We start from the raw sequence: 24,042 nt of genomic DNA on the forward strand, positions 1-24,042 counted from the left end.
CCTGAGTAAGACTACTGTTTCAAGGATCTCATTTTAGGCTCCGCTTCAAAATTTGGTACATTTTGGTAATACTCATGTCAAAGTGACCTATCTTCGCTATCTCCGTGGTTAAAGGACCCCCCTTTGAACCGTTGCTATTTTTGGAATCCCCTCGAAAAATGGTGCAAAATAAGTATACTTGACACTATGCTCACGCGAAATGTCTTAAAAACCCCCCCCCGGATCCCTATGTAACCCCCTAACCCCCTAACCCCGATGACCGGCCTAGTCGGAGGTACTAAGGGAGCAGGGCTGCCCATGATAAATACAACGGGCACACTTCTGACGAGGTCCTTTGACAATGCACCGGTGAGGCACAGGACCGAGAGCACAACAATGGCATCGGACTGGCGACGGATATCCACGGAGAAGAATTTGATGGTAACAGTAATGACGCTTAATCCTCTGACCATTAGTGTCCGATCTAAGCATGATGTCGGACCGTCAATGGAGCATGGGGACATTGTGATGGACGGGAACGAACAACATTGGAGCAAAGACGGAAGGACTCACAGCATATACACAATCATTAGCCTGTTCCTTCTCTTTTACCATCCGATCTGCCTCCGCTTTAAATACAGCCTGAGTAAGAAGATCCATCAAATGCTGGCCATTGGTCGACAACGGCTGATGCTCGGAGGACGACTGAGCGGTACAACCGTTATTGATAGTATTCATTTGAGTGTTGTACATGGACGGATGGATGAAAGATACAATTGAAGACAACTCAGAGGGGAGAACATGGTCATTCTCAGGTGCCGGAGTAGGAGGAGGCGGCGAAGGAGTTGGAAAGTGACCACCAGGAAGATGGGTAGGCGACATAGGAAAGTACATGGGCGCAGACGGAGCGTGTTCGGTGACAGACGGAACATACTCGGATTCCGACTGAACATCTTCATTGCCATCATCCGACTCTTCATGAACCTCAGTAGTAACTAAGTCCGATGGATTGATAGTCGGTCCGTCATTGTCAATATGAAGACCGAGGGCATTGGTCCTAGGCAATACAGGTTCAGTAGCCGGAGCAACTTGTTCAGTTGACTGAGCTTCGTCGGCTTGCTGCAATCCGTCAGCAAGATAAATTGAACAACATCGGACATACCTGTTCAATCCACGCCCAGAAGCTTGGGGTAAAGGGATCGTTGTTGGACAACATTGTAAGTCGACGGAGATACTTGGTCAAGTGACAGAGAAACTCCATTGTGAATCGGAGTAGAGAGATAGTAGAGTAGAGAGATAGTAGAGTAGAGAGATAGTAGAGTAGAGAGATAGTAGAGTAGAGATGAAAGAAGGAAGTCGGATGGAAAAGTGACAAGAGACCCCGTCTTATAAATTGAAACGGACCGACCATAGAAACCCCAAGGCAGTTATTTTTAGATCACGGAACGAGACCGGTACAAGAAGAACAATAAGAATCAGACAATAAGCCAAGACAGACAGGTGGAGGACAATAAGACATGACATATGAAGGTCTTATTGTTCTAAATGGAGCTCAGGGACATGCACACAACCAACATTGGAAAGGGAACGGAGCAGAGATGGAGGGAAACGGATTGAATCAAGTCCGACTCAGCAGGACAGAGGACTGTCCCACCATAAGGAGGGGGGTACTGTTATGATCCTATCATAACACCTTAGTATACTGTACATAGTCTTAGTAGATCCTTGTAGTCAAGGGGAGTGCCACCAAAGAACCGCTTCAAAGAAGCACTTCTAAGAACCCAAGATCGAACCACCTCTTAGAAAGGGTTCGGCGAGCTACTCTTAGAACGGGTTCGACGAGTTGCTCTTAGAATGGGTTCTGTAAGCAAACACCTAGAAAGGGGTTCGGAGAACCTCATAGAACTGGTTCACGACCCGCTCAAGTAGATTGCACCCACACAGGTCTTGAGGGCGAAAGATAAAGAGCCTTCGCACTTTCCCCAGATCAAATATCAAAAGTTACTTCACTTGACTCAAACCAATAACTAGCTTACTATTTCTTCAAGAAACTTGCACAACTTGCGGGATCTTCCAAGTTGATTCACCACTTTCGACCAATTCACAAGTAGTGACTACTTCATTCCTTGTAGTCACACCCCTTTGTAAACCTTCACTTTCCAATCGTCTTACGTCAGCGAGGTCAACGTAGGACGGTTCGTAACAATTTTCGATTCTACTTCTGCTGTCATGAATGACACTATCAAATAATGACTTGTCATAATCACAAGTTCAAACCTCCACTCTCATATCTTCCTCTGCTCTCAAGCCTATCAGGCATCAACCCCAAGACTATCTTTCCCTGTGCTCTCATGCCTGACAGGCATAAGCTCCAAGTACTTCTCTAGTTTCTCTTTCCTCTGTTCTGATGCCTTGTAAGGCATAATCTCTGAGTCTCTTGTTCTCGCAGCTCTTCTATGTTCCGCATAGTTCCTCATAGTTCCTCATCGACCACCTTCAACAAAGTCACCGACTTCCGGCGCATCACGTAGGATATCATAGTAGGACATAGGTAAACGCAGATATGGCATCGTAGGATATCAGTGGTAATCGGTGGGATGCATGGCAATGCATGCAGGACAGTGCAGGACGGTTGTCACGAGACATACTGACCAGCATATGCACGATATAACAGTGCCCAACGGAACAGTGATCTTAACCACTGCGACGAAAAGGCCTATTAATCGGCGGTTAACACTACCGCCGATCGCTGGTTAAATACCCTTCCCCGACTTTCGCTCGACTTGTCACACACTTTGTGACAACGGTTCAGAGCGCTCGTATTCCGCAGGTCTGCACGAGCCTCTTGGAAAAGGCTGATTTTAGTATTTAAACCCTATCTAGTACGGTAGTTTTCTTCTTCAGCGATGTATCGTTTCAATTCCCTTCCCCTCGTTTGATAAGTCACTCAGTTGGTTTTAACCCAACCTCTCGAACCCTCAGTACCTAAGGCAGTCACCAAGGTCCACGAGCCAGAGACTAAACCCCTCAGTTCCCAAGGCAGTCCTTTGCTACCGCAGTCTACCCGCAGGCGTGACATCTGCTGATATTGTGTTGAAATCCATGAACCATGGGCTGCATCGCTCAACCACAGGACACTCTCAAGGTCCATGACTTGGCTCGTATGCTCATTAGATGAGAAGAGTGCATACTGTGAATTTTATGCATGTAGCTGCAGAGGGACCCAAGTAGGGGGGAGCACTAGATTCTCTCTATTACAAGTATGAGTATGAGTAGTGGCTGCTTTATGTACTTGTTGTCACGAACTACGTCGTAACATCCCTGACAACCACCATCACCGACCCTCCTTTCACCATCACCGACCTTCCTTTCACCACTACCAACCTCCACTCGAACCACTGAGACCAACTACGGCTAAGTTACGAGAACCAAGAGGGGATTTGTCACGATAACCCCGCCTAGCGGGGAACTAAGGCGAAGTTAGGGGAAGGGAACCGAGGGAGAGCAGAACAGGGGAAGTTAGGTGAAGTTAGTCAAAGTGAGCGGAGTAGGATATCGGGGATATGGCGAGGTACGGCGAAGTTGAACGAAGAGGACTGAGCGTGAGGCAGTGCAGGAGTTGAGGGACATTCTATGAGAAGAGAGGAGTAGTATAGATAGTTTACAGATCGCTGAACTTCTTCAGCGATCCTTGATTGTTGTCAGTAGCGAGAGATATATTCAGTAGCTACAACCTTCGAGTTAAGGAGAGCTACCACCGAGCAGTTCAACGTACTACGGCTAAGTTAACCGCAGTTCATCGACAATCATCTTATCATTCACCACTCGACGTATTACTACGGCGAAGTTAGCCGTAGTTCCTCGACGAGTACCCTGTCTTAGTGAGACATCGACGCCCCACCACGACGTAGTTAGCCGAGGTTTGTCGACCGTCGGTCAGTAGAGAAGAAGAAACGACGACTGTGACACTTGTAGTCGGTCTCAATAATTGGCGGAGTTGCAGGAAGACAATGATTCATATGGTTCATGCTATATCACTTACCCTACCAGCTCTCATACAAATGGGAGTAAGAGGATCTGATGGGTTGTCCTATGTACAGTAAGTTAGTAGTGATGGGAGGTGGACCAAGTGGATGGACAGATACCACGGATACCCCAGGTAAAGTGCCACATTAGATGTAGAAAAAGTGACTTTCTCCCATGGGTCTTTTTGAGTGGTATGTACTGCACTGGGATGTAGCTGTGGTCTGTAGGATCCTGTAGGTGGTCTGAACATATCTCTAAGTGGTTGCATGCATGAGTAATGGGGAAAGAAAGGATAGCATATGAACCGAAAACGCAGAATCGAAAATGGTCGATTTCGAAGAACTATCGGGCCACCGTAACATCGACTCGGACGCGCACTTGTCGATCTACCTAGTAGTATGAACATCAATCGACGACTCCGGGGGTCCATTGTTCCGCAACAATGTCAAAGAGACCCGTGAGTCCATTCTCTGATCACTGTTTCGCGCTATGGAGACTGGAAGGATGACGCTGACAGTCCATAGACCAAGCAGAGATCCGACATGCATGGGTTCTGACGGCCGAAACGCCCGATCGCAAAGAAGAAACGGATGCCGGATGAGGCCGTCAGCGTCTTGCCGCCGCCGAGGGATCATGATCACACATTCGGCACCTCTGAATTTCTCGGACCAAGTCAACCTGTGTGATACTGACGGGCCCTGTGCGTCAACAGGATGTATCCCCTTTTGACTCCTCGTATCATCTTAAATTCCTTCCTACTGATCCTCAATTCGGCGATCGAAAACCGACGAGGAATCCGAGATTGACTTATCAGATAAAAGCACAAGGACGTTTGGTGACGAGAGAAGACCTGGATACTTTACTTTGTACCCGCGGTATGCCCAAGCTCAAGGCAGACAAAGAGGTTTCGAGATCCTGAAGAAATGAAAGAGCAGGATGTCCCGGCATCTGTTGGTTTACTCGACCTGTTCCGCTTCTCCACCCCCGTCGAGAAAGTTTTGATGATAGTCGGTCTCATCTTGTCGGCGGCATGTGGTGCAGCTCAACCTCTCATGACGCTCATCTTCGGTCGACTCACCTCGTCTTTCACCTCCTACGCTATTGCACTCAATCAAGTCGCACAATACGGGAACACTCCGGAAACCGCTGCTGCCATTGAAGCGTCTCAACATCGACTCAGAACCGACTCGGGGCGTGATGCTCTCTACCTCCTCGCGATGGGTTTGGGAACTTTCATCTGTACATGGGTGTTCATGTTCATATGGAATTACACGGGCGAACTTAGTACAAAACGACTGCGGGAGGAGTACGTTCGAGCGGTTCTGCGACAAGAAGTGAGTCAATCAATGAAAGTCAATGATTGACGTCAGATCGCCTACTTTGACGATGTCGGTGCTGGGGAAGTTTCTACCCGTATTCAAACGGACTGTGACCTGGTTCAAGACGGTAGCTCGGAGCGTGTCGCGCTCGTTGTTCAATACCTCAGTACCTTCATCACCGGTTACGTTCTCGCTATTGTTCGAAGCTGGCGCCTCGCCCTCGCCCTTGCCAGTATCCTAATTGTACTCATGGCCTCGGGAACCTACATGATGATGGTCATGACGAAATACAGCACTGTCTCTCTTGAGGCCATTGCCAAGGCGGGCTCGCTTGCCGAAGAGATTATCGGCTCAATCCGAACGGTTCACGCTTTCAGCACGGGATCCACCCTGAGGAGGAGATTTGACGGACACATACAGAGTAGTCGACGGGCAGGAAGGTCGGATGCTCTTGTGGAATCAGCTGGTGTTGGAGTGATGAGTGAGTGATGAGAGAAGAAGAGACTCATTACTGAAATTCAGTCTTTTCCATCTGGTCCGCCTATGCCCTCGCTTTCTTTTACGGCGGCATTTTGGTTGTACAAGGTCGAGCCAACTCGGGAATCGTAGTCACAGTCATCATGTCTATCCTCATCGGGTCGTTTTCCATGGCGAACATGACGTCCGAGATGATGGCAGTGTCAAAAGCCCAAGGGGCTGCTGCCAAACTGTACGCCACTATCGACCGGAAACCAGCCATTGATTCTTCTGATACAAGTGGGCATCGACCGAACCATATCGACGGGACTATCAGTTTTGAAGGGGTCAACTTTCATTACCCCTCTCGACCAGACGTGCCGATCTTGAAAGACTTCAGCCTGACTCTCCAAGCCGGTCACAAAATCGCCCTAGTCGGCTCAAGCGGTAGCGGAAAGAGTACTGTCGTCTCCCTCATTGAACGTTTCTACGATACTGTGGAAGGCGTCATCCGACTCGACGGCCATGACTTGAGAAGTTTGAACCTGAAGTGGCTTCGCAGACAGATCGGACTTGTGCAACAGGAACCCACTCTCTTTGCGACTTCTGTCAGGGCCAACGTCGAGCATGGTTTGATTGGTACTCAGTGGGAGGACTCTTCTCAAGAGGAGAAACGCAAACTTGTCGAACGTGCATGCAGAGACGCAAACGCGCACGATTTCATTTTGAAGCTTCCAAATGGATACGAAACGATTGTGGGCGAACATGGGAAACTTCTTTCTGGTGGTCAGAAGCAACGGGTCGCTATCGCTCGTGCTATTGTATCCGATCCGCGGATCCTACTCTTTGACGAGGCCACCTCAGCTTTGGATACGAAATCAGAAGGAATAGTACAGGATGCTCTTGATAAAGCCGCTCGGGGACGAACGACTATGACTGTGGCTCATAGACTCTCCACCATCAAGGATGCAGATCTCATCATCGTCATGGGGGATGGACAGATCCTGGAACAAGGAACACACGACACACTACTTCAAGACGTCTTCGGACCGGTGAGTGAAGCAAATTCATCAAAAGCTGACGATTAGTATGCCCAACTTGTAGCCACTCAAAACCTGAATAAGGCGAATGACGATCAAGACCCCGGAAAGAAAATGAAACACCTCAATATCATCGATAGCCAATCGTCTAGTGATCTCGGCAACCCCTATTATCCATTCCAACCTGAGATGAGTGGCACAGAGGATACCTTGGAAGGGGAGAAGCAAGGCATGATTCGGCGGCTGGATGATGTTGGACAGAGAGTTACTCCGGCCAGGAAGCTCTACCATCGCTTACTCCGTATCAACTCTGAAGATCGTTGGATTTATCTCTTGGCAACTTTTGGGTCAGCCTGCGCAGGGGTCGTGTATCCAGCAATGGCCATTGTCTTTGGGAGAGCCCTTCAAGCATTCCAGAGCTCAGACGTACATTTGCTCAAACATGAGCTCACGAATAACGCGCAAGTCTTTACATCTCTCCCTCGTCAACATGATTGCTGATTGAGTAGACGATACTATTTCATTACCAGTCTCCTTGCTGGGCTATCTATCTACCTCCAGATCATGGGCTTTTCATGGACCGGGGCGAACCTCAAAGCAAAGCTGCAATCTCGACTCTTCACCGCAGTTGTCCAGCACGATGTTGCATGGTTTGATGAGGAACAAAACTCTGTGAGTGTAATCTACCACGAACGAAATTGTAGACTTCCGGTTCCTAATCTCTAGACCGGCGCGGTCACCTCTGATATCACCGGATTACCGCAACGAATCGAAGGTCTCTTTGGCACCACTCTTGGGTCAATCGTTCAGACCATAGCTACCGTCATCAGTGGTTGTGTGATCGGCTTAGCGTATGGCCCTCGTGAGTATCTGACAGACACTTAAACCTCTCTGACACCACAGTCCTTGCTCTGATCGGAATTGCTTGTATCCCATTGTTACTCGCAGAGGGTTATATAAGTCTCAAGATTGTAGTACTTAAAGACGCCAAGATACAGAAACTTCATGCGCCTGCCTCCCATCTGGCCGCCGAGGCAGCGGGAAACATTAGGACCATTGCATCATTGACCCGAGAAGACGAAGTGAACGAGATGTATTCGAAATCGTTGGAAGGACCACGAAACGTCGCGATGTGAGTCAGACCATCATAGGAGAAGATTGCTGAATTTTGATAGTCGCTCTTCGATTCCTTCACAAGCTCTGTACGCCGCTAGTAAAGGTATCAGCTTTCTCATAATCTCCCTCGTATTTTACGTCGGTGCGTTGTGGATCATATCGAATAGATACTCGACGGCGGAATTCTTCACCGTTCTCATGGCCGTCGTGAGTCTGCTAAACTTTACAATCAGTTCAGGAATGTGGCGTTGAGGTGGACAGATCTTTGCTAGTATTCAATCCGCCAATATATTCACCTTTGTTCCAGACGCGACGAAGGCCAACGGCGCGGCAAAGAAAACCTTTCAACTTCTTGATGAGGTACCGGCGATTGATACGCTATTGGGCCAAGGTATACATCTGGATGAGACTAAACCCAATGGTTATATTCGACTTGAAGGTGTACATTTCCGATATCCCTCCCGACCCGAGATTCAGGTGCTCTGGGACCTCACTTTAGATATCCCACAAGGTTCCTAGTGAGTCGAATGAACATCGATACAGAGTACCTCAAGCTGATGGTAAAAGTGTGGCTATCGTTGGACCTTCGGGTTGCGGTAAATCCACCATTATCCAACTTTTAGAACGATTCTATGACCCGCTTGTTGGTCGAATCACAATGGACGGTGTTGATATTCGACGACTGAGCATCTTGGACTATCGAGCACAAATGTCGCTCGTCTCTCAGGAACCTGTGAGTATTCATGAGTCGGACAATCATTGACGATCACAGACGCTCTACTCCGGTTCCATACGGTTCAACATCCTTCTCGGTGCTAACAAACCAATAGATCAAGTTAGTGAGGAAGAGCTCGTTTCCGCTTGTAAGGATGCCAACATTGTCAGTCAGTCATCGGAGGAGGAGAACGGACTGATCAAATAGTACGACTTCATCATGTCTCTTCCTGATGGGTTTGACACGGAAGTAGGTCGATCTGGCTCGCAGTTGTCAGGTGGTCAGGTTAGTCAACACTATCATATGCTGGACGACCTTTTGATTAGGTAGAAACAACGTATCGCCATCGCTCGAGCTTTGGTAAGGAACCCGAAGATCTTGTTACTGGACGAAGCTACCTCTGCACTTGATTCACAGTCCGAAAGGGTGGTGCAAGAAGCGTTAGATCGGGCTGCTAAAGGTCGGACCACTATGTGAGTCGTGCGCTCACTCGATGACCAGTTGTCAAAGTTGACACCGCGACCACCAAGAGCTATTGCCCATAGGTTATCGACCATCCAAAAGGCTGATATCATATACTGCCTCGCCGGTGGTCAAGTAGTGGAGAAAGGGACGCATGACGAGTTGTTAGCTAGACGGGGTACTTATGTGAGTCATACCACTGCCAAATGGTGTTGCTCACAGGGTAGTACGAATTGGTGCAGTTACAAAATCTAAGTAGGAGATGAATACGCCCGGCAGATCAGGACAAACATGCAGATACGGGTTATTTAGCTTACTACGATACGCTAACCCTTGTACACGTAACCATCCTCGTGGGCTGGAGTCAACTTGTCGTCCAACATCGCCGCCAACTGCTGGTATTCTGGATCTTCTTCCAGATGGATGAAATGATTCGGTTTCCACGACTCTCCCTTTGCCGCCTCGTCTTTTCGGCGTTGGCGTTGATCGTTCTAAAATATCAGTTCTGTTAGACTTGCATGATGGATCCACACTCACCTCGATCCGGGATTTCTCTTTGCCAGCCTCATCATAACTTCCCGTCCGTATACCCTTCGCCACCTTCTCCCAGAGTTTCCTACTCTCCCACTCGCCCTGCTCCTCGATCGGTCGGACAACCACTTCTTCTTTAGGAGCGCTGGTGTCAAGGAACACGGGTCCCTTGCTTCCCCCGACATACGAGATTCCAGTCCATTGACCTTCGTATGACTGGATCGTGCGATTACCTCTGTTGATGGTGGCTTTGAACGTGTGAGCTTTGCCGGTAAAGTAGCCTTTACCTTTGTAGTCGATCTGGAAAATCAGCATGTATCATCTGAGCACAGCACACTTCGGGTTCAGTGATTGGTCACTCACCACGGCTGTGAAACCGGTATTGCTTTGAATGGCGTTCGTGTCGGTGAGCTCGATGTAAGGTGATCCCCACACTATACCCTCGATCCGCAATTTGGCTTATATCGTCAGCTGCGATACACACGGAGACTGGATCTCACGAAGGGTGATAAGATATTTCTCTGCCGGCTCTCCAGATTTGGGTTTGACCGTCAAAATGGCATGCCCAGACTGTTTCACTATCCTAGTCAGCCATGTGATGAGGTCTAAACACGGTTTCTCACCATGTATGGCTGTCCCACTGAAGTTGGTCTTTTGACCAGAGTGACCTTGCAGCTTTACGCCTGCTTTCTCATTCTCGATGAAGCTGAGTGGTGAGCGCGTAACGATAGTGATAAGTCTTTCCGACGTACTAGGCAGTCTAAAAGGTCAGCCAAGGTCGCACGAGATACATAGAATCGACTCACGATTGGAGGATGATGCGAAACCTGCTCCACAATGAGCTTTGTTTCGCCTCGTCCCGCTACATCGGGCCATACACCAAAGAACTCTTCCCCAAGAACAGGATTGAGAGGTTTCTTCTCTGACCCCATTTTCTCATTTCGTGTCTAATGATGAGCTTCACGACTCATACAAGGTAGTGACGTGTCTACCGAGACAAGGGATGATGTCAGTCTGAATATAGAGAAGCCCGGACTGACCGTGTATTGCCCCTTCAGAGTGCAGATGAACCAACGAAGCACCCTCTCCATCCTGTCGTGGGGTGTCAAGCCATCGGCGATGGCGGCAAATACGAGTGGATGTTCACACCAATATGCTGGAAACTCTGTCAACGATGTGGGAGACAAAATGACTGTGATCAGTCTTGACACTTTGTTAGCTTTTTGGTCAAGCCAGACTCACATGGAGGTGCAGTCATCGAAGACAAGTCACCAGTCATATGGGCCAAGCTCTTGAGAAAAGCCCCCCATCCTGCTCGTTGTTCTACTGGTACCGCGCCGCCTGTCATGTTAGCGATTGTTGCGGCGATAGACAACTGAAGTGTGTAGGACTGCCAGGGGTTTAGAGGGGTTCGACAAAGGATGCGTTCGGGAGGCGAAAGATGGACCGTCAAACTCGCCTTCTGATTGATCCATAATGACTTTCCGAGATGATGGTGGTGAGAAGTCTAGAGGTTTAAGATGTTGAGGACCTTGGTAAGTAAAAAGGTATTTGGGCTCAAGGCGGTGTTTGTCGGACGAGCGAGAGAATATTAGGGGGTTGTAACGTAGCCCGATCGCGGTGAATACAAAGTCGTCTCGGGCCCAATGGTCGATGAACGGATGGAGTGTTGGTTTACGCGGGTTGAGAATGCTGTGTTTTAGGATGGTCCGAGAAGGGATATTGATAGTCAACAAGAGAGAAAGAAGATGGTCAAGAATGGGGGTGGTTTGTATGGTGGGTGGGTGTTGAGGGTGATGACGCAACTGCTCTCTTCTTCCCCTCTCACCGCGCACCTTGCCCCTTATGCCTCATGTCAACTGTACCACCTTATATAACCTCGGGCTCTACCTCTAGAGCCCATCACAGCCTGGTGGTAAAGCTGGAAGCTGCTGCATCCGAGAATGAACGACAAGTCATCCTCACTAGCGAGCTGGACCGATGTCGTATCCTCTTTACCTCTTCGCCTTCGAACGTGAGTCTCCTAGCCATGCTGCGTCAATCCTCCAGAAGGCTCATCAACCGCTACATCTGACTACTCCTGACAGACAGTCCAAAGTGTCCGAAACGCTCATCGTTATTCTGCAATGTGCAATGTTACGACAGAGCACAGATGACAAGCTAGAATGGGCCTTGATCAAGGCTCTTGACTTGGCCGAGACGGGGCAGACGCTTGCAGAGCGACGGATGGGTGAGTCTCTCATGTCACACCTCCGCGAGATCAAGTTGATGACCCACAGGATATATGTTCCTGTCAGAGATAATGCCAAAGGGTCATGAACTAGAGCTGATGCTGGTCAACACCATCCGCAAAGTGAGCTACCTCTTCCGCAATGTTATAACATGAACCCCCACGTTGGCGCCCTGCCAGTGTCATGTGACGGTCAACTGATCCTCAGGATCTAGCCTCCAAGCAAGCCCAGCAAGTCCTCCTAGGCCTTACAATGGTGATTCAGTTCCCTTCGGCGGAGCTTGCCCCAGCTGTGAGCCCCCTACTTACGAGCAAAGACCTCTTGAAGCACAAGAAGTGGGTACTTCGCACCCTCCTCAAACCGTACTAGTCATGCAGACGTATCTTCTATATACTCCCCTTCGCTCACGTACAGTTCCGCCGTCCGTAAACGAACGTTTCTGGCCCTAGGAGCTTTATACCCCAACCCCCCACCCTCAACCCACAAAGGCAAAGCCAAAGCTACAGATCCCCTCACACCGTCTTGCAGCTTCCCTCTGTCAATGGGAAAGGTTGCCAAGCTTCTGTCGACCGAAACCGATTCGAGCAACCAGATCGTTCTAGTCCGAATCATACGTGATATGCTGAAGGTCAGTTCTTTCTTTGACTGTTCGAGCCAAAATTCTAACAGTCAGCACGGTGCGCATTCGATAGCCAGCGAAGAGGAAATATCCTACCTAGTCGAACTAGTCTTGGAAAAGTCCGAGCAGGCGCAAGGAGTAGGGAAATTCGAGAACGTCCGCACTCTGGGAAGTCTGTTGAGTCGGTCGGATCAGGGACTTGAAATCCCCTTTACATGGCTACGAGGAGAATTGCAGAATTCACGACTGACTAGTCGGTCCGATATGGGTGAGCTGCTTGTCTGATCGCATTTTTACACTGCTGAAAACGAAGCTTTCATCTTAGAGGCTTGCGCTCTGCAGGTCGTCAAGACCTCCCCAGATATCATTCCTATCCTTCTCCGACATATCAAAGCGGCTTTACTTCTGTCGAGTACCACTGGAACTTCGAGTTCGAACATGCACGTCTTCGCACTCCGCTGTCTAACTCAACTACCGAAAGAAAGTTGGGATGGCCAATTAGACGAGAACGAAATGGGTATTATCATGCAAGGTCTGGAGCATGTGGACGATACCATTCGTAAACTCGTGAGTGATCATTCTCGTCACGTGGCTGATTTCTTAGACGTTAAGGCTTCTCCTAGATCTGGATCCAACGCTTCTGGACCTGACTTTCGATGGTCTGCTCAAACAGCTAGAAACACACGATTTACCCAATCTTCGAACCCGAAAGTCATCTAATCTTCATAGTGATCCCGACCACACTGGAAAAGGTACACTCGCTACTCGTGCTTTGGAAGTTGCGGAAGTCATGTGTGGAATAGGCACTCGTGAAGCAGAAGTGGAACCATCAGGAGCTCAATATGTTCAGACCGTTTCAAAAATCCTGGTTGCCTATCATGAGGATGGTCCGGAACATCCTTGGGAAGAAGGTATCAGACGTATATTGGAAATGCTCCGTGATGGTGGGTTCTAACCTTGAAGTCTGGGCTGAAGTCAGGTTCTGAATCATTTGCCACTTCATTCACCGCTATCATTGTCGCGCCCGAAGCTACGAACGATAGTGGGGCCACTTTGGCCGTCGTCCGTGCTACTGTCATCTGCGAATATGCCCGTCAACCTCTATCAGATGGGAAGCAGATCCTGAGCACTTTGCTCAAAGACCTGAAGGCATCTCCAGGTGAGTGACAAGTGTTTGTACTCAAGTCGCCATTGTGCTAAGGAAGAGGTTCGGTCCAAGAAGTCATCCTCGTGGCTTTAGTCGCTATTGTGTATCGCATGCCGGCGAATCCTCGACACGAAGGCATTGAGGAGATTATCTCTGTGCTTCAAGATCTACGCGCAGGCTCATCAAAGCATGTGTCAAAGGTACACATTGAAAGCCCCGGTTGATAAGTGCTGATATCTAGCGATGTGGTCAGGTCATGACGGTCTTCCAGACTGAAGGCGCATTAGACCAAGTCTACCGCTCTACCAAGTCGCATTCTGTGAGCTCCCTTTGAAGTCCCTCTCAGTGAACTGACCATCCCCAGCCACCCGATCTACTGGTCGCGATCGTCGAAACCGCATCTTCTCTCTCTCGATCACCCCAGACCTCCCCAATGACATATACTCCTGTCCAACTCACCGCCTCTCGATCTCCCGCCTCGAAGCTGCGTTATGATCCCTACGACGCCCCATCGCTTTCTCCTCCGTTTTCGCCTCACGCACCCCTTTCCCGTACTTCGGTGCCGAGGGCTGCTGATTTACCGAGGAATGGGTCTTCCATCAGGGAAAGTTATGCTTTGATGGACGAACAAGAACAGGAAGAAGTCAGTCAACAGTTGATTCCCCAGGAGAGGTAATGTTCAACGAATGAAACCCACGAGCATTTCTACCTACATATCATCATATCATGCACATGCAACTATCATCATTTCCCAACGGTGAACGCATCAGCTGGACGGGTCAACTGGAATAATCTCTAACTTGTCCCTATGGGTATCTCAAAAATGGTTTGTTTGTATGACACACCGGTCAACTCGGACATGATGGGAGAGCTATTGTGCTGACCTGATTCCTTACAAATTTGTCATTGTGGTATCTGACTGGCTTCTGCAATCTTGGTAGTTGTCAACCATTTTTATACATGGTCATCCGTTCTCCGCAAGAATTCTCAATTCCCGCTTGTAAGCAATTTCGGTTAAGATGAACAGCACACAAGCGGCGCAACACACGCAACCTGTAGTCAGGACCCACTTCTAGTGATATTGTTGGGTTTCCGAAATTTGACTCACCTGAATATATGGCTGGTGAATTATAAGCTTTTGCACCTGGGTCGTCGGATATGATAGCGCCGAAAATGGAAGGTGAGACGAGGATTGAGATGCTACATATACTGAATGTGATTCCTATTGATCGACCCAATTTTCGAGATCGGATATGAGCCGCTCCAGCTGGAAGTAAGGCAACGTAGGCACCTTGAACGATACTTTTTAAATCAGCTTCGTTCCTTGGAATTCATCACGCGGAAAACATCTCAATCACTCGTCGACTGGCATCTCGGAAGGGAGTTATGGGGAAGGGGGTAGAAGGGTGGGAGTGGGACGGAAGATGAAGAGGGGGAGGGAGAAGGGAGAAGGGAGAAAGCGAGAAGTGAACATACCCGTAAACGACAGCAAACACAATGATAGCTGCCGGGGTCAAACATTTGGTCCAGAAGAAACACATGATACCACATGCTGCTACCCCGGCTGCCATGACGATGATTGGACCTATTCTATATATGTCAGGTGATTCTTTACTTGTGTAAGATTTATCTTACAAATCGGCTATATGTCCCGCTGAGAGTCGACCGATTAGGGAGGTACCATTGATGATTGCTACGAGGTACTGCTATCAGTCCCAGGGTATGACTCATCTTCTGGCGACTCTTTCTCTTTCATGAACTCCTCGAGAGACCTGCTGTTTGAGTTGCGAGGATGAAAGGAGATCATGAAGTGAAGATAGGGAGAGAGATATACTCACTCTTAAAGAAGGATCCGTCAAACCTAATCTATCCACATAGGCATTGGCATAATTGACAGGTAAATAAACCCCCGCGGAAGCTAAGAAAGTTCCAATATTGAGTAATATGTAAGGTAAATTCCTTTGAATCCAAGATTGCTGTTTAACAAGTATCTCGATTGTGGAAGGTGTTGGAGGTGGAGGTCGACGAGGAAATGGCCGAACGAGCTGGATTGATCAGTGATCTTTCCATTAATCCTACTTTGACGACCGGATGAGAAAGAGAAATGAGATTGGGAAACGGGGGAATAATCGCGGGGAGGCTGGGGGGAGAACTCACAAGACAACAAACTGACAAAAGACAAAGCATGAGTAATGCTAATGCTCTACATGTCCATGGGAAACCGACTTTATCTAAAAGTGAAGCTGCCATGATTGAATAAACAGATCCACCTAATCCCGAACCCATCGCCATGACTCCAAGTGCCATATTTCGACGACTGAGTGTCAATAATACTACAATACTGACATTTCCGCATACATCAACTTTTGGCCACATGATGCTTTGACATTCCTTGTGATGATCTCCCACTTGTACACGCAAGTAGATAAAGGAGAGATACGTCGACTCACTTGTCAAACCAAGCAGGTACAGAAGCACATACAGGATTGAAAACCAAACCTGTACCAGTCGCAAAGATGATTCCTTGTACCAATATAAATTGCCAATATTGTGTACACCAACCAACACAAAGTTGTGCGATGACAGCTATGACTGAACCAATCACGATCATGTATCTCGTATAACCTCTATCATGTAGTAATCCTGTGGGTAAACCCTATATGTCAATTATGTCTTCTTCAATACTCGCAGACATATCCTCGGATCCTCTCGAAGGTGTATTGAAGCTTCGAAGAGCGAAAGGGGAAGTTGGGTACGGATAAAGAGGGAATAAGGAAACGATAACTTACAAGTAGAAATAATAGACAATATTGTATACCGGCGATCCAACCAATCTGTGAAGCTGAATGTGTTTTTAATAAATCCGATTCGTAATACGCTTGAAAGACCTAACAAACTTCAGCAATACGTTCCTCATCCAAATCAAGAAGAGAAAACACTTACCCCAAACCCCGTGGTAGATCCAAAAGTACAAAGTGTAGCGCAAAAAGCACCACATACAACTGTCCATGCTTGTCTACCATCTTGTTGAGCGGAAGGAATCGATGGAGTCACGTTTAGATCTGGAGAGAGTGATTGAGATGATTCTTCTTTTACATCAATCCCTTTACTTTCGATATCCTCCATGATCGTGCTTCTTGCTCCTCAACACTTTCCTCGGGCTAACCGAATGGGAAAAGGGTTCCTCTCGGTACGTTGTGCACGGTGAAGAGGTTCTTTTTATGTGTAAAACAAGCCGAGAAGAGATTATCCTAGTAAGAACCAAGAGAACAGGAAGAAACAACGACGATCATTCAATGTGTAAGCTGACCTCCACCTTGCTTTCCAACTTGTCTTCAAGGGGGCCCCTTGTGGCTTCCATCCATCCCACAGCCGGCTTGGCAGAGATCGCGGCATTCGCGGCATTGTGGGTCTATCGCTATCTATAGAAAAGGAGAGGTAGCAGTGCTCGGGTGGAGGTGCATTCCGCCTTTTTCCGGCCCGGAGTGTAGTTAGAGGAAGACACGTGATCTTCGGCCGGATCCGAGAATTCCGACGCTTTTCGTATAGCGGCCCTCCCCCCCTATCACTTGTAGAGCAACTATCTCGACGTCATTCTGTGGTCGTTGGTAAAGGGGAAGTTCTGAACAGAGTATCCATTGACAAGCAGAAATTCTCTACAATGCCTGGACTGCTACATACCTGCCACTCCATCTCGGAGTGTGCCTCAGCTTCACCAGCAAGCCAAATCAAAAGTCCTCCATTACGTGTCTCTTTCTCATCAGCGACCTCGTCAAGGGCACATGATCAGCGTGGGTAAGTACTCCGTGACAGTATGTTGGATCATCTGAATATTCTCGGAGTGGAGTAGCATCGTCCCTTTGTCCCCATCTACAGTACTCTACTCCACTAACGTACAGATGAAAAGTGTTGAATATCTACCGTGGATGCAGTACTAAGTATCTTGAATCTCGTGATCACGCTCAAAGTCGACTCAAAAACCCAAAAGGGAATCCCAGCTATTCATCAACTTTCCAAAATCAACTTGATGTAGGAAGAATACTCACTCAAAACCCCATCCATCACTCCATGCAACTCCTGCAGGAGTAGCATCCGGCCAAGTTGCTCCAACTCCCGGGTTCCCGGGAAATCCCGTAACACCCATCTCACCATCAACATCTGACACACCTGTCAAAGCAGATGAACCCGATACCCCTGTGGATCCAGCAGCCGGATCTCCTAACCCAGGCTCCATAGATAATCCAGATGGATTGGTATTCTGCCAAGAACCGAAAAAGGGGAATGCCATGGAATCACGGTATTTATCAGCGTTGCTAAGGCTGCGTCCTGTCGTGTTTGCTTGTGAGGGGGGGATAAGGGGTGGGTTGTTGGGCATTGGATTAGGGTTGAGTTTCAGATTAGTTTTACTTTTATTTGCTGAAAGGACGGAATTGATTTCTTCCCAACATGATTCCGAGGCGTTTGTCTGGATTCGTTGCAGGAGTTCTCGGATATTTTCGTGTTTCAAATCTAGAGGTTTTTCAATGGTCTGAGTGGTGAGTGGTATTCACACATGGATCAATTAAGGAGACGAGGCTCCGACAGCTGACAACCAACGTGACATATAAATGAGGGCGGATGGTGAATGAAGGTTGAAATTGGTCAATGGTTCAACCTGTCGAATAGAGACACCCCACTAACCTCAATCATAACATCCATTATCCTGATAGCACTCTGTATCCTCTCACTGATGACCGTTTGCATACCTCTACGTTTCCCAAAAGATAAAGGTCGAGCGACGAATAAATCACGAGAAGCTATCATCTCTTGTTTTGTCTCTCGCCTTAATTCCGGAGTATACAACGCATGAACGAAGAGGAAAATTATAGAGGAAAGATGATGATAATAGATATAATGACCATTCCGTACAGCTGCTACTATGTTAGTGTTGATTCTTCCTTCGCCTCCGTGTCCCTATTCATTCCCGATACACCAATTGACACAGGTCGAAATAGAACCACGCATCTCACTTGTCATATCATGGAATACAGGGTAAAAGATATGAAAGTGATAGTGAGCAAGGTTTTAAAGGCTATCGAAAATTTGCAACCCACCTTTATGTCCATACTTTCTGAATAAGTTTCGATGAGCATTCAACATTTGTCTAGCTCCCGATAAAACCGATTCTCGTGAATATTCAAACCCCTCCTCCGTATAACTTCTCAAAAACCAAGCTCGATGTAATCTAAGTAATCGTTGGGTATACGAGCTATTCGTCACTGTGAAACCTATACACTCATTATCTGTCATATCTTCCCGAGCAAGTTTCATCGCTAATAATTGATCTAAATCTTGCCTCAATTCTCGGTCGATACGGAGGACAACTGGATAATCTGTTTTGTGCGCCGTGTGAGACACGATATCGCGTAGATGAGTAAGGATACGGAATTGGTGTAATTCGAAAACAACGTCGGTTCTGTTATAGGTGTCAGCAAGGGATATTTTGTGGAGTCAGTCACGAATTTATTCCTCTCGTGAGGTTTGGTGTTATATGGGACAACGGAATGGGAAGGATTGGTACAGAGACAGCAGGAGTAAGGGGCTCACGGTTCGGAAAGGTGTTTCGGTCTGGCATGGGGTAAGAGTAAATCATTACTGGCATAATTCAATGGCTCAGAAGTGTCATAAGATCCTGTTATGATCAATGTCAGATACAAAATATTGACACAAACTGGTACATTATGGCAGAAAGACTCACCCGCTGGAAAAGCATACAACGGTGGCGTCCACCCCGCCCATAAGCAACCCACAAAGGTGTCAAACAATAAGATCATGTAAAACATTCTAGAAGCCATTTGGCGTTTGTAAATAGATGCTCCGGGAGGGAACATTGGATCATCAGGAGGCATGGTGTTGGGATCGTTACCGAGTCGGTGTAGACCGAACGTCTTGCAGATACTGTAGTGAATCAGTCTAACTACCTCTCCCATCGACTTTTGTTCCAAAGCAGTAGGACGGGACAGATTATAACTGGAGAGGGAGCAATAGGCAAAGAAGAAAACCGTACTTACCCAATGGCGATGTCAGGCCAAAGACTTCGAGGACCGACGGTGGACTCAACTATCAAGGGTACTTTTAGTTGGAGCCATCGAGATCTACGCATTGTCAGTGGGACGTCTCTTGCTTCTTCACCTTTCCACGACGTGAAGTTGATTATAAATACTGGACAAAAATACAACCGAAGAGCGACTTGATGACATACACACCAGAATGACACAAAAGAGGATAAACTCACGTGAGACCCATTGTAACCACAATAGCAAACAAAACCCTCATTTGCGGTCTATTGGTCCAATCGGCGCATACGAGTGCCGTCTCTAAACCTTCTGATAGATCATCCGCCAACTCTCCCAGAGCATCCTCTGTCATGTCAATAGGCCAAGCTGAGGTGTCTTCCATTAAAGAATGAGCAGTTGCGCTTGTGACTGATAAAAGTAACGCCAACCAAGCTGGATCGACGAGATGGGCTTGATTCGTATCCACCAGTTCCCAAAATTGACCTAGTTCATGTCTAAAAACAACTTCGTGGATATGGTGTGCTGTGATATCAATGAGTTGCCTCGTTCACCTTTAGAAGAGATTGGGACGGAGGGTGGTAAGTGTCAGCAAAGGGAAGAGAGAAGAGAGAAGAGGAGGGAAGAGAGAAGAAGAGAAAAAGGTAACTGACAGACGACTTGGAAGTCCGCCAAATAATGATCTATCAAAGCTTCCGTTACATCCCTAGGAGGTAAAGAATCTAAAGCCTCTTTCATATTTCTCTTCCATTTCTCTCTGGTAGGTATTGAATGAGGATTCAAAACACTTGGCCAACCTCTTTGCTCCGGCATTGAAAAAGTAGGTTTATTCGCTCCTTTCTGTTGCAAATACATCATTTCTAATTTCGAAAACATTGCATCTGTTTCGCCATTGTGTTTCGATACCGGTGGAGTAGTAGCGGTCGAGCTTTCAGCTTGAAATGTGTTTGAAGAAACGCTAGCTAGAGTTTGAGGTGTCATTTGAGTTTGTGATGAACTTGACAAGACTCGTTCGAGATGTTCGACTCTACTTCTTAATGCTTCCAATTCGTCACGTTCAACATACATGGAAGGTCGAGGTGCAGTACCGTCATCATAAGTACAAGCAGAGGGATCACCTCTTGATACGCAGGTGGAACAGGGGAGTAATTTGTCGCATTTGGTTTTACGATGTTTGCATTCGAGACAAGAGAGAACGGGTCGTTTACGTTTGGGTCGAGGTTCGGAATGTTTGGATTCTCTATCATGGTCGGAAGAAGAGAAAGGAGAGTCTGCCGGGTGCATAGTGTAGAGAGAAGATGACAGAGTATGAGGGGATTAGAGATGCTAGAGTATTATAATTGAACTGAAAATGTACTTATTTTAGGAGGTTGCGCTGGGGTGACAGGTAAGTTACAGTAGGACAGAAAGAGCTCGAGTTTCCGCCGATGACCGAGGTGTCCGCCGATGACGCCGGAGTTCCCGGAGATCGAGATCTCGGCGATCTCCACCGATCTGCCCCGATGCTCCTCTCCTGCATACTGACGTCACCCCACCAGACCTGTACTATCTCTGGCTCTTTCGTACACTCTGACCAAGTCCTCACTCTACAACTTACCCACCCTATCAACATCTTATTCTCTGTGTATTCCCATCGTCCCCACCCCTTCCCGACCCTCACCTCGTCTTTTCCCCCTTCCAAGGTCATATCAACATGCTCCTCTCTGCCCTCGTTGCGACATGTCTTCTGACCCCCTCCTATGCTGCTCCCATCGACGGGCAAGCCCCCCTTTTTGTTCCTACCATACACAACCATCTCGACCCTCTGAAGCGTACGTCTCTTATCATAATCCAATTCATGTGTATTCTTTTGGCTGACGAACAGATCTCTCCGCCATCTCTCCCTTCTATATCCCTTTCGAACAACCTGCTCCACTACCACCTCATTGCTCCCTCACCCGTGTTTCCCTGCTCATCCGACATTCTGCTATCATGGGCAATGACGACGAATTCGAACAAACCATGTCTCCCTTCATCCAAAAAGTCCGCAACATCTCGACATCTGAGCCACATCTTCTCCCTTCCTCCGGCCCTTGGGCCTTTTTACGGCAGTGGGAAACCCCCATCGTAGAGAAGACTTTGGAGGAGATATCACCTCGCGGTCGGAAAGATGCGAAACATCTAGGCAAATACATCAGGAAACAGTATAACTCCCTCTTTCCTCCACGTACCCGTCGGGGGTCAAACAGTCAAACCCCAAAAGAAGGTGTGGAGGGAGTGATAAAAGGTGGAAAACCGAGTTACAAAGTTTGGACGGCTTCCAGTGGGAGGGATATCGATACTGCCAAAGCTTACATCCTCGGTAGCTTCCCCAGTCATCAAAGTGGAGATGATGGTGAGGGAGATGGCGATGTGGTACAATTGATCGAAGTTCCTAATCATGCTAAAGAATGGGAGAAGAGTTTGACACCTCATAAAGCCTGTGATAGGTTCGAAAAGGAGTCTTCGTTGAAGCCTGCGAATCAGTGGTTGGCGGTCTACGCTCCGAGAGTCAGACAGAGATTGAAGAGGTATATTCCGGACTTGGTAGAGAGATTAAATGATCAGGACATTCTGGCTATGCAGATGGTGAGTGACCTCCTCGTCACCTATCTGCCCTCACGTGTCAATATACGGACTCATACAGTACGAAGGGTACCGCGAGGAAAGGGCTACGAAACTGACTCACAGCTTTGTGGCTACGAAACTATCGCTGCCGGCAAATCTCCCTTTTGTCACGTGTTTACCGACTCGGAGTGGCTTGACGTGGAGTATTACTTCGATGTTCGATTCCACTACATGATGGGGTACGGTTCCCCTCTTGCGCCATATTTAGGAATGCCATGGGTTAAAACGGCCAAGCATCTTTTAGAAGGGGAAGGGGACGACGGGAAAGGGGATCATCTTGTATATGAAGGGTCTTTTAAAGGCAAAGGGAAATTACCTGGACCAAGGGTACCTCCTAATGCTACACATAGTCAATTGTGAGTATTGAATATCCATCTTCCTCATGCTCTCCTACTTGCTTGGTCTCATGGTGTAATTACTCTAGGCCCCATCGGGTCATGAAGCTAACTGACAGACTTCATCCCCACTTTACTCACCGTGAATCGCCAGCTTTCGTCTCTACCTTTCTCAACCTCTTCAATTCTACTCAACTACCCCATCCGGCATCGGAAGAACCTCCCCTTGATCGGAGAGTTGACAACCGTCAATGGCGTACATCGCATATTTCCTCTTTTCTGGGTCATATCGCATTAGAGCGATTCAGCTGCAAACCGACGTTTTCAGAGCCCATGTTGTCTTCCCTCAAGAATGAGATAGATGTAGACGAAGATGTAGAAAGTCAGTCGAGTCACAAGAAGAAAGCAGACTACGTCCGTGCGGTGGTCAATGGAAAACATGAGATCATGTATGGATGTCAAGATGGTGTGGAGAATTCGTGCAAGTGGGAGACATTCCGAGAATGGGTGGATAAGAGGGGTGAGAAATGGGGTGATTGGGCGGGAGTATGCAATAAGTAGATCGTATAGATTCTCACAATCATGCATTTTCACCAAGATACCTACGTGCAAAGTGCACATGAGGTAGGGTAGATAGATCTGGAAGAGATTCCGGTAGATCCCAGTCAAGCCGACCGAGGTCAAAGGCCGAGAAAGACGGACAGGGTGGATGTCCGTGTTTCCCTTGGCCGTCGGTCTCAAGGTACTGTCAGTGCATGGCGCGGGTGGTGCTTGCCATGGTGCATATGTAGTAGTACGCGTATATAGTAGTGTAGTGCAACGACAGCATCTGGTAAAGTACTTGATGTAAAGTAGTTCCATCACTCGCTTCAACCGTCCACAATGAAGAGAATGTCCATCTCACTGGATCCTCATGTCACAGACACCCCCCCAAAGTCACTGGTCAAGAACCATCACATGCCCCCCCCCCTCCCTCTCTCCCCCGCCGCGACAAACCTAAGGATCTTTTCCACATCCCTCTCTTGACACTCTCAGCGAATGGCTGATCCCATACAAACTCTTATCATTAGACCGACGTACAACCTTCATCCAGTCAACTACGCCAGAACTGTCATGGTCCATTCACTCACCTCACTTGACATGCCGCCGCTAGCCGCTGTTCTGTCGTGCCGAGTGAGAAGAAGAGATGCCGAATACTTTTCAACGAAAATACACCGATCACCGGGGCGGACCTACTCATACCTACCTCGGTGACGGTTGGTTAGTATATTATTGCGCTTCTTATTGCATCCTTTATACCTCCTCTCTGGTTCTCACTGTTGACTGTTTTTCTTGGGTCGTTCCGGGAGGTTTATCTTGGTGTAGTG

General features: G+C 47.9%; 6 protein-coding genes across 6 annotated transcripts; 3 read left to right on the forward strand and 3 right to left on the reverse strand.

The window, feature by feature from the left end:
* Positions 1–194: 194 nt before the first annotated feature.
* On the reverse strand, positions 195–1,503 carry TREMEDRAFT_62968 (uncharacterized protein; the record flags this gene model as incomplete). Its single annotated transcript, XM_007005332.1, has 3 exons — positions 195–332; positions 553–1,098; positions 1,384–1,503. Coding segments are annotated over 3 exons (804 nt in total), but the record flags the coding sequence as incomplete, so codon positions are not given.
* Positions 1,504–4,892: 3,389 nt separating this feature from the next.
* On the forward strand, positions 4,893–9,431 carry TREMEDRAFT_39463 (uncharacterized protein). The gene is made up of 15 exons (XM_007005268.1): positions 4,893–5,339; positions 5,376–5,805; positions 5,847–6,832; positions 6,869–7,281; positions 7,330–7,492; positions 7,547–7,682; positions 7,724–7,952; positions 7,996–8,143; positions 8,198–8,454; positions 8,504–8,669; positions 8,709–8,816; positions 8,859–8,936; positions 8,982–9,124; positions 9,182–9,299; positions 9,341–9,431. The coding sequence occupies exons 1-15, from the start codon at positions 4,929–4,931 to the stop codon at positions 9,377–9,379; spliced, it is 3,825 nt and encodes a 1,274-aa protein (XP_007005330.1). The 5' UTR covers positions 4,893–4,928; the 3' UTR covers positions 9,380–9,431.
* TREMEDRAFT_71823 (uncharacterized protein) lies at positions 9,392–11,308 on the reverse strand. Its single transcript, XM_007005463.1, has 10 exons — positions 11,104–11,308; positions 10,887–10,985; positions 10,685–10,836; positions 10,451–10,591; positions 10,397–10,404; positions 10,268–10,350; positions 10,145–10,222; positions 10,008–10,102; positions 9,651–9,944; positions 9,392–9,604 (listed from the first exon to the last, which is right to left on the reverse strand). The coding sequence occupies exons 1-10, from the start codon at positions 11,117–11,119 to the stop codon at positions 9,440–9,442; spliced, it is 1,131 nt and encodes a 376-aa protein (XP_007005525.1). The 5' UTR covers positions 11,120–11,308; the 3' UTR covers positions 9,392–9,439.
* Positions 11,309–11,496: 188 nt separating this feature from the next.
* On the forward strand, positions 11,497–14,394 carry TREMEDRAFT_74073 (uncharacterized protein; the record flags this gene model as incomplete). The annotated part of the gene is made up of 12 exons (XM_007005464.1): positions 11,497–11,658; positions 11,736–11,874; positions 11,924–11,997; positions 12,083–12,210; positions 12,290–12,503; positions 12,549–12,762; positions 12,808–13,061; positions 13,099–13,438; positions 13,474–13,653; positions 13,702–13,841; positions 13,883–13,960; positions 14,006–14,394. 12 exons carry the CDS (start codon positions 11,497–11,499, stop codon positions 14,315–14,317), a joined length of 2,235 nt encoding a protein of 744 aa, XP_007005526.1. The 3' UTR covers positions 14,318–14,394.
* Positions 14,395–14,795: 401 nt separating this feature from the next.
* Positions 14,796–16,680, reverse strand: TREMEDRAFT_22027 (uncharacterized protein; the record flags this gene model as incomplete). The annotated part of the gene is made up of 8 exons (XM_007005206.1): positions 14,796–14,943; positions 15,118–15,231; positions 15,277–15,347; positions 15,480–15,686; positions 15,799–15,958; positions 16,092–16,297; positions 16,431–16,529; positions 16,585–16,680. Coding segments are annotated over 8 exons (1,101 nt in total), but the record flags the coding sequence as incomplete, so codon positions are not given.
* Positions 16,681–21,387: 4,707 nt separating this feature from the next.
* Positions 21,388–23,236, forward strand: TREMEDRAFT_62973 (uncharacterized protein; the record flags this gene model as incomplete). The annotated part of the gene is made up of 4 exons (XM_007005333.1): positions 21,388–21,505; positions 21,559–22,301; positions 22,404–22,696; positions 22,795–23,236. The coding sequence occupies 4 exons, from the start codon at positions 21,388–21,390 to the stop codon at positions 23,234–23,236; spliced, it is 1,596 nt and encodes a 531-aa protein (XP_007005395.1).
* Between the last annotated feature and the right edge of the window lie 806 nt (positions 23,237–24,042).

The sequence above is a fragment of the Tremella mesenterica genome, assembly GCF_000271645.1.
Source record: "Tremella mesenterica DSM 1558 unplaced genomic scaffold TREMEscaffold_7, whole genome shotgun sequence".
Classification (NCBI taxonomy): Eukaryota; Fungi; Basidiomycota; class Tremellomycetes; order Tremellales; family Tremellaceae; genus Tremella; species Tremella mesenterica.

Excerpts from the sequence above, each read along its gene's own strand:
- TREMEDRAFT_39463 (XM_007005268.1), top strand. The coding sequence starts at position 4,929 with ATGAAAGAGCAGGATGTCCCGGCATCTGTTGGTTTACTCGACCTGTTC. Across the intron at positions 5,340-5,375 it reads GAGCGGTTCTGCGACAAGAA|ATCGCCTACTTTGACGATGT; the intron begins GTGAGTCAATCA and ends GATTGACGTCAG. Across the intron at positions 7,683-7,723 it reads CGGCTTAGCGTATGGCCCTC|TCCTTGCTCTGATCGGAATT; the intron begins GTGAGTATCTGA and ends CTGACACCACAG.
- TREMEDRAFT_71823 (XM_007005463.1), bottom strand. Across the intron at positions 10,837-10,886 it reads TTCGATGACTGCACCTCCAT|TCATTTTGTCTCCCACATCG; the intron begins GTGAGTCTGGCT and ends GACTGATCACAG. Across the intron at positions 10,592-10,684 it reads CTCTGAAGGGGCAATACACG|ACACGAAATGAGAAAATGGG; the intron begins GTCAGTCCGGGC and ends GCTCATCATTAG.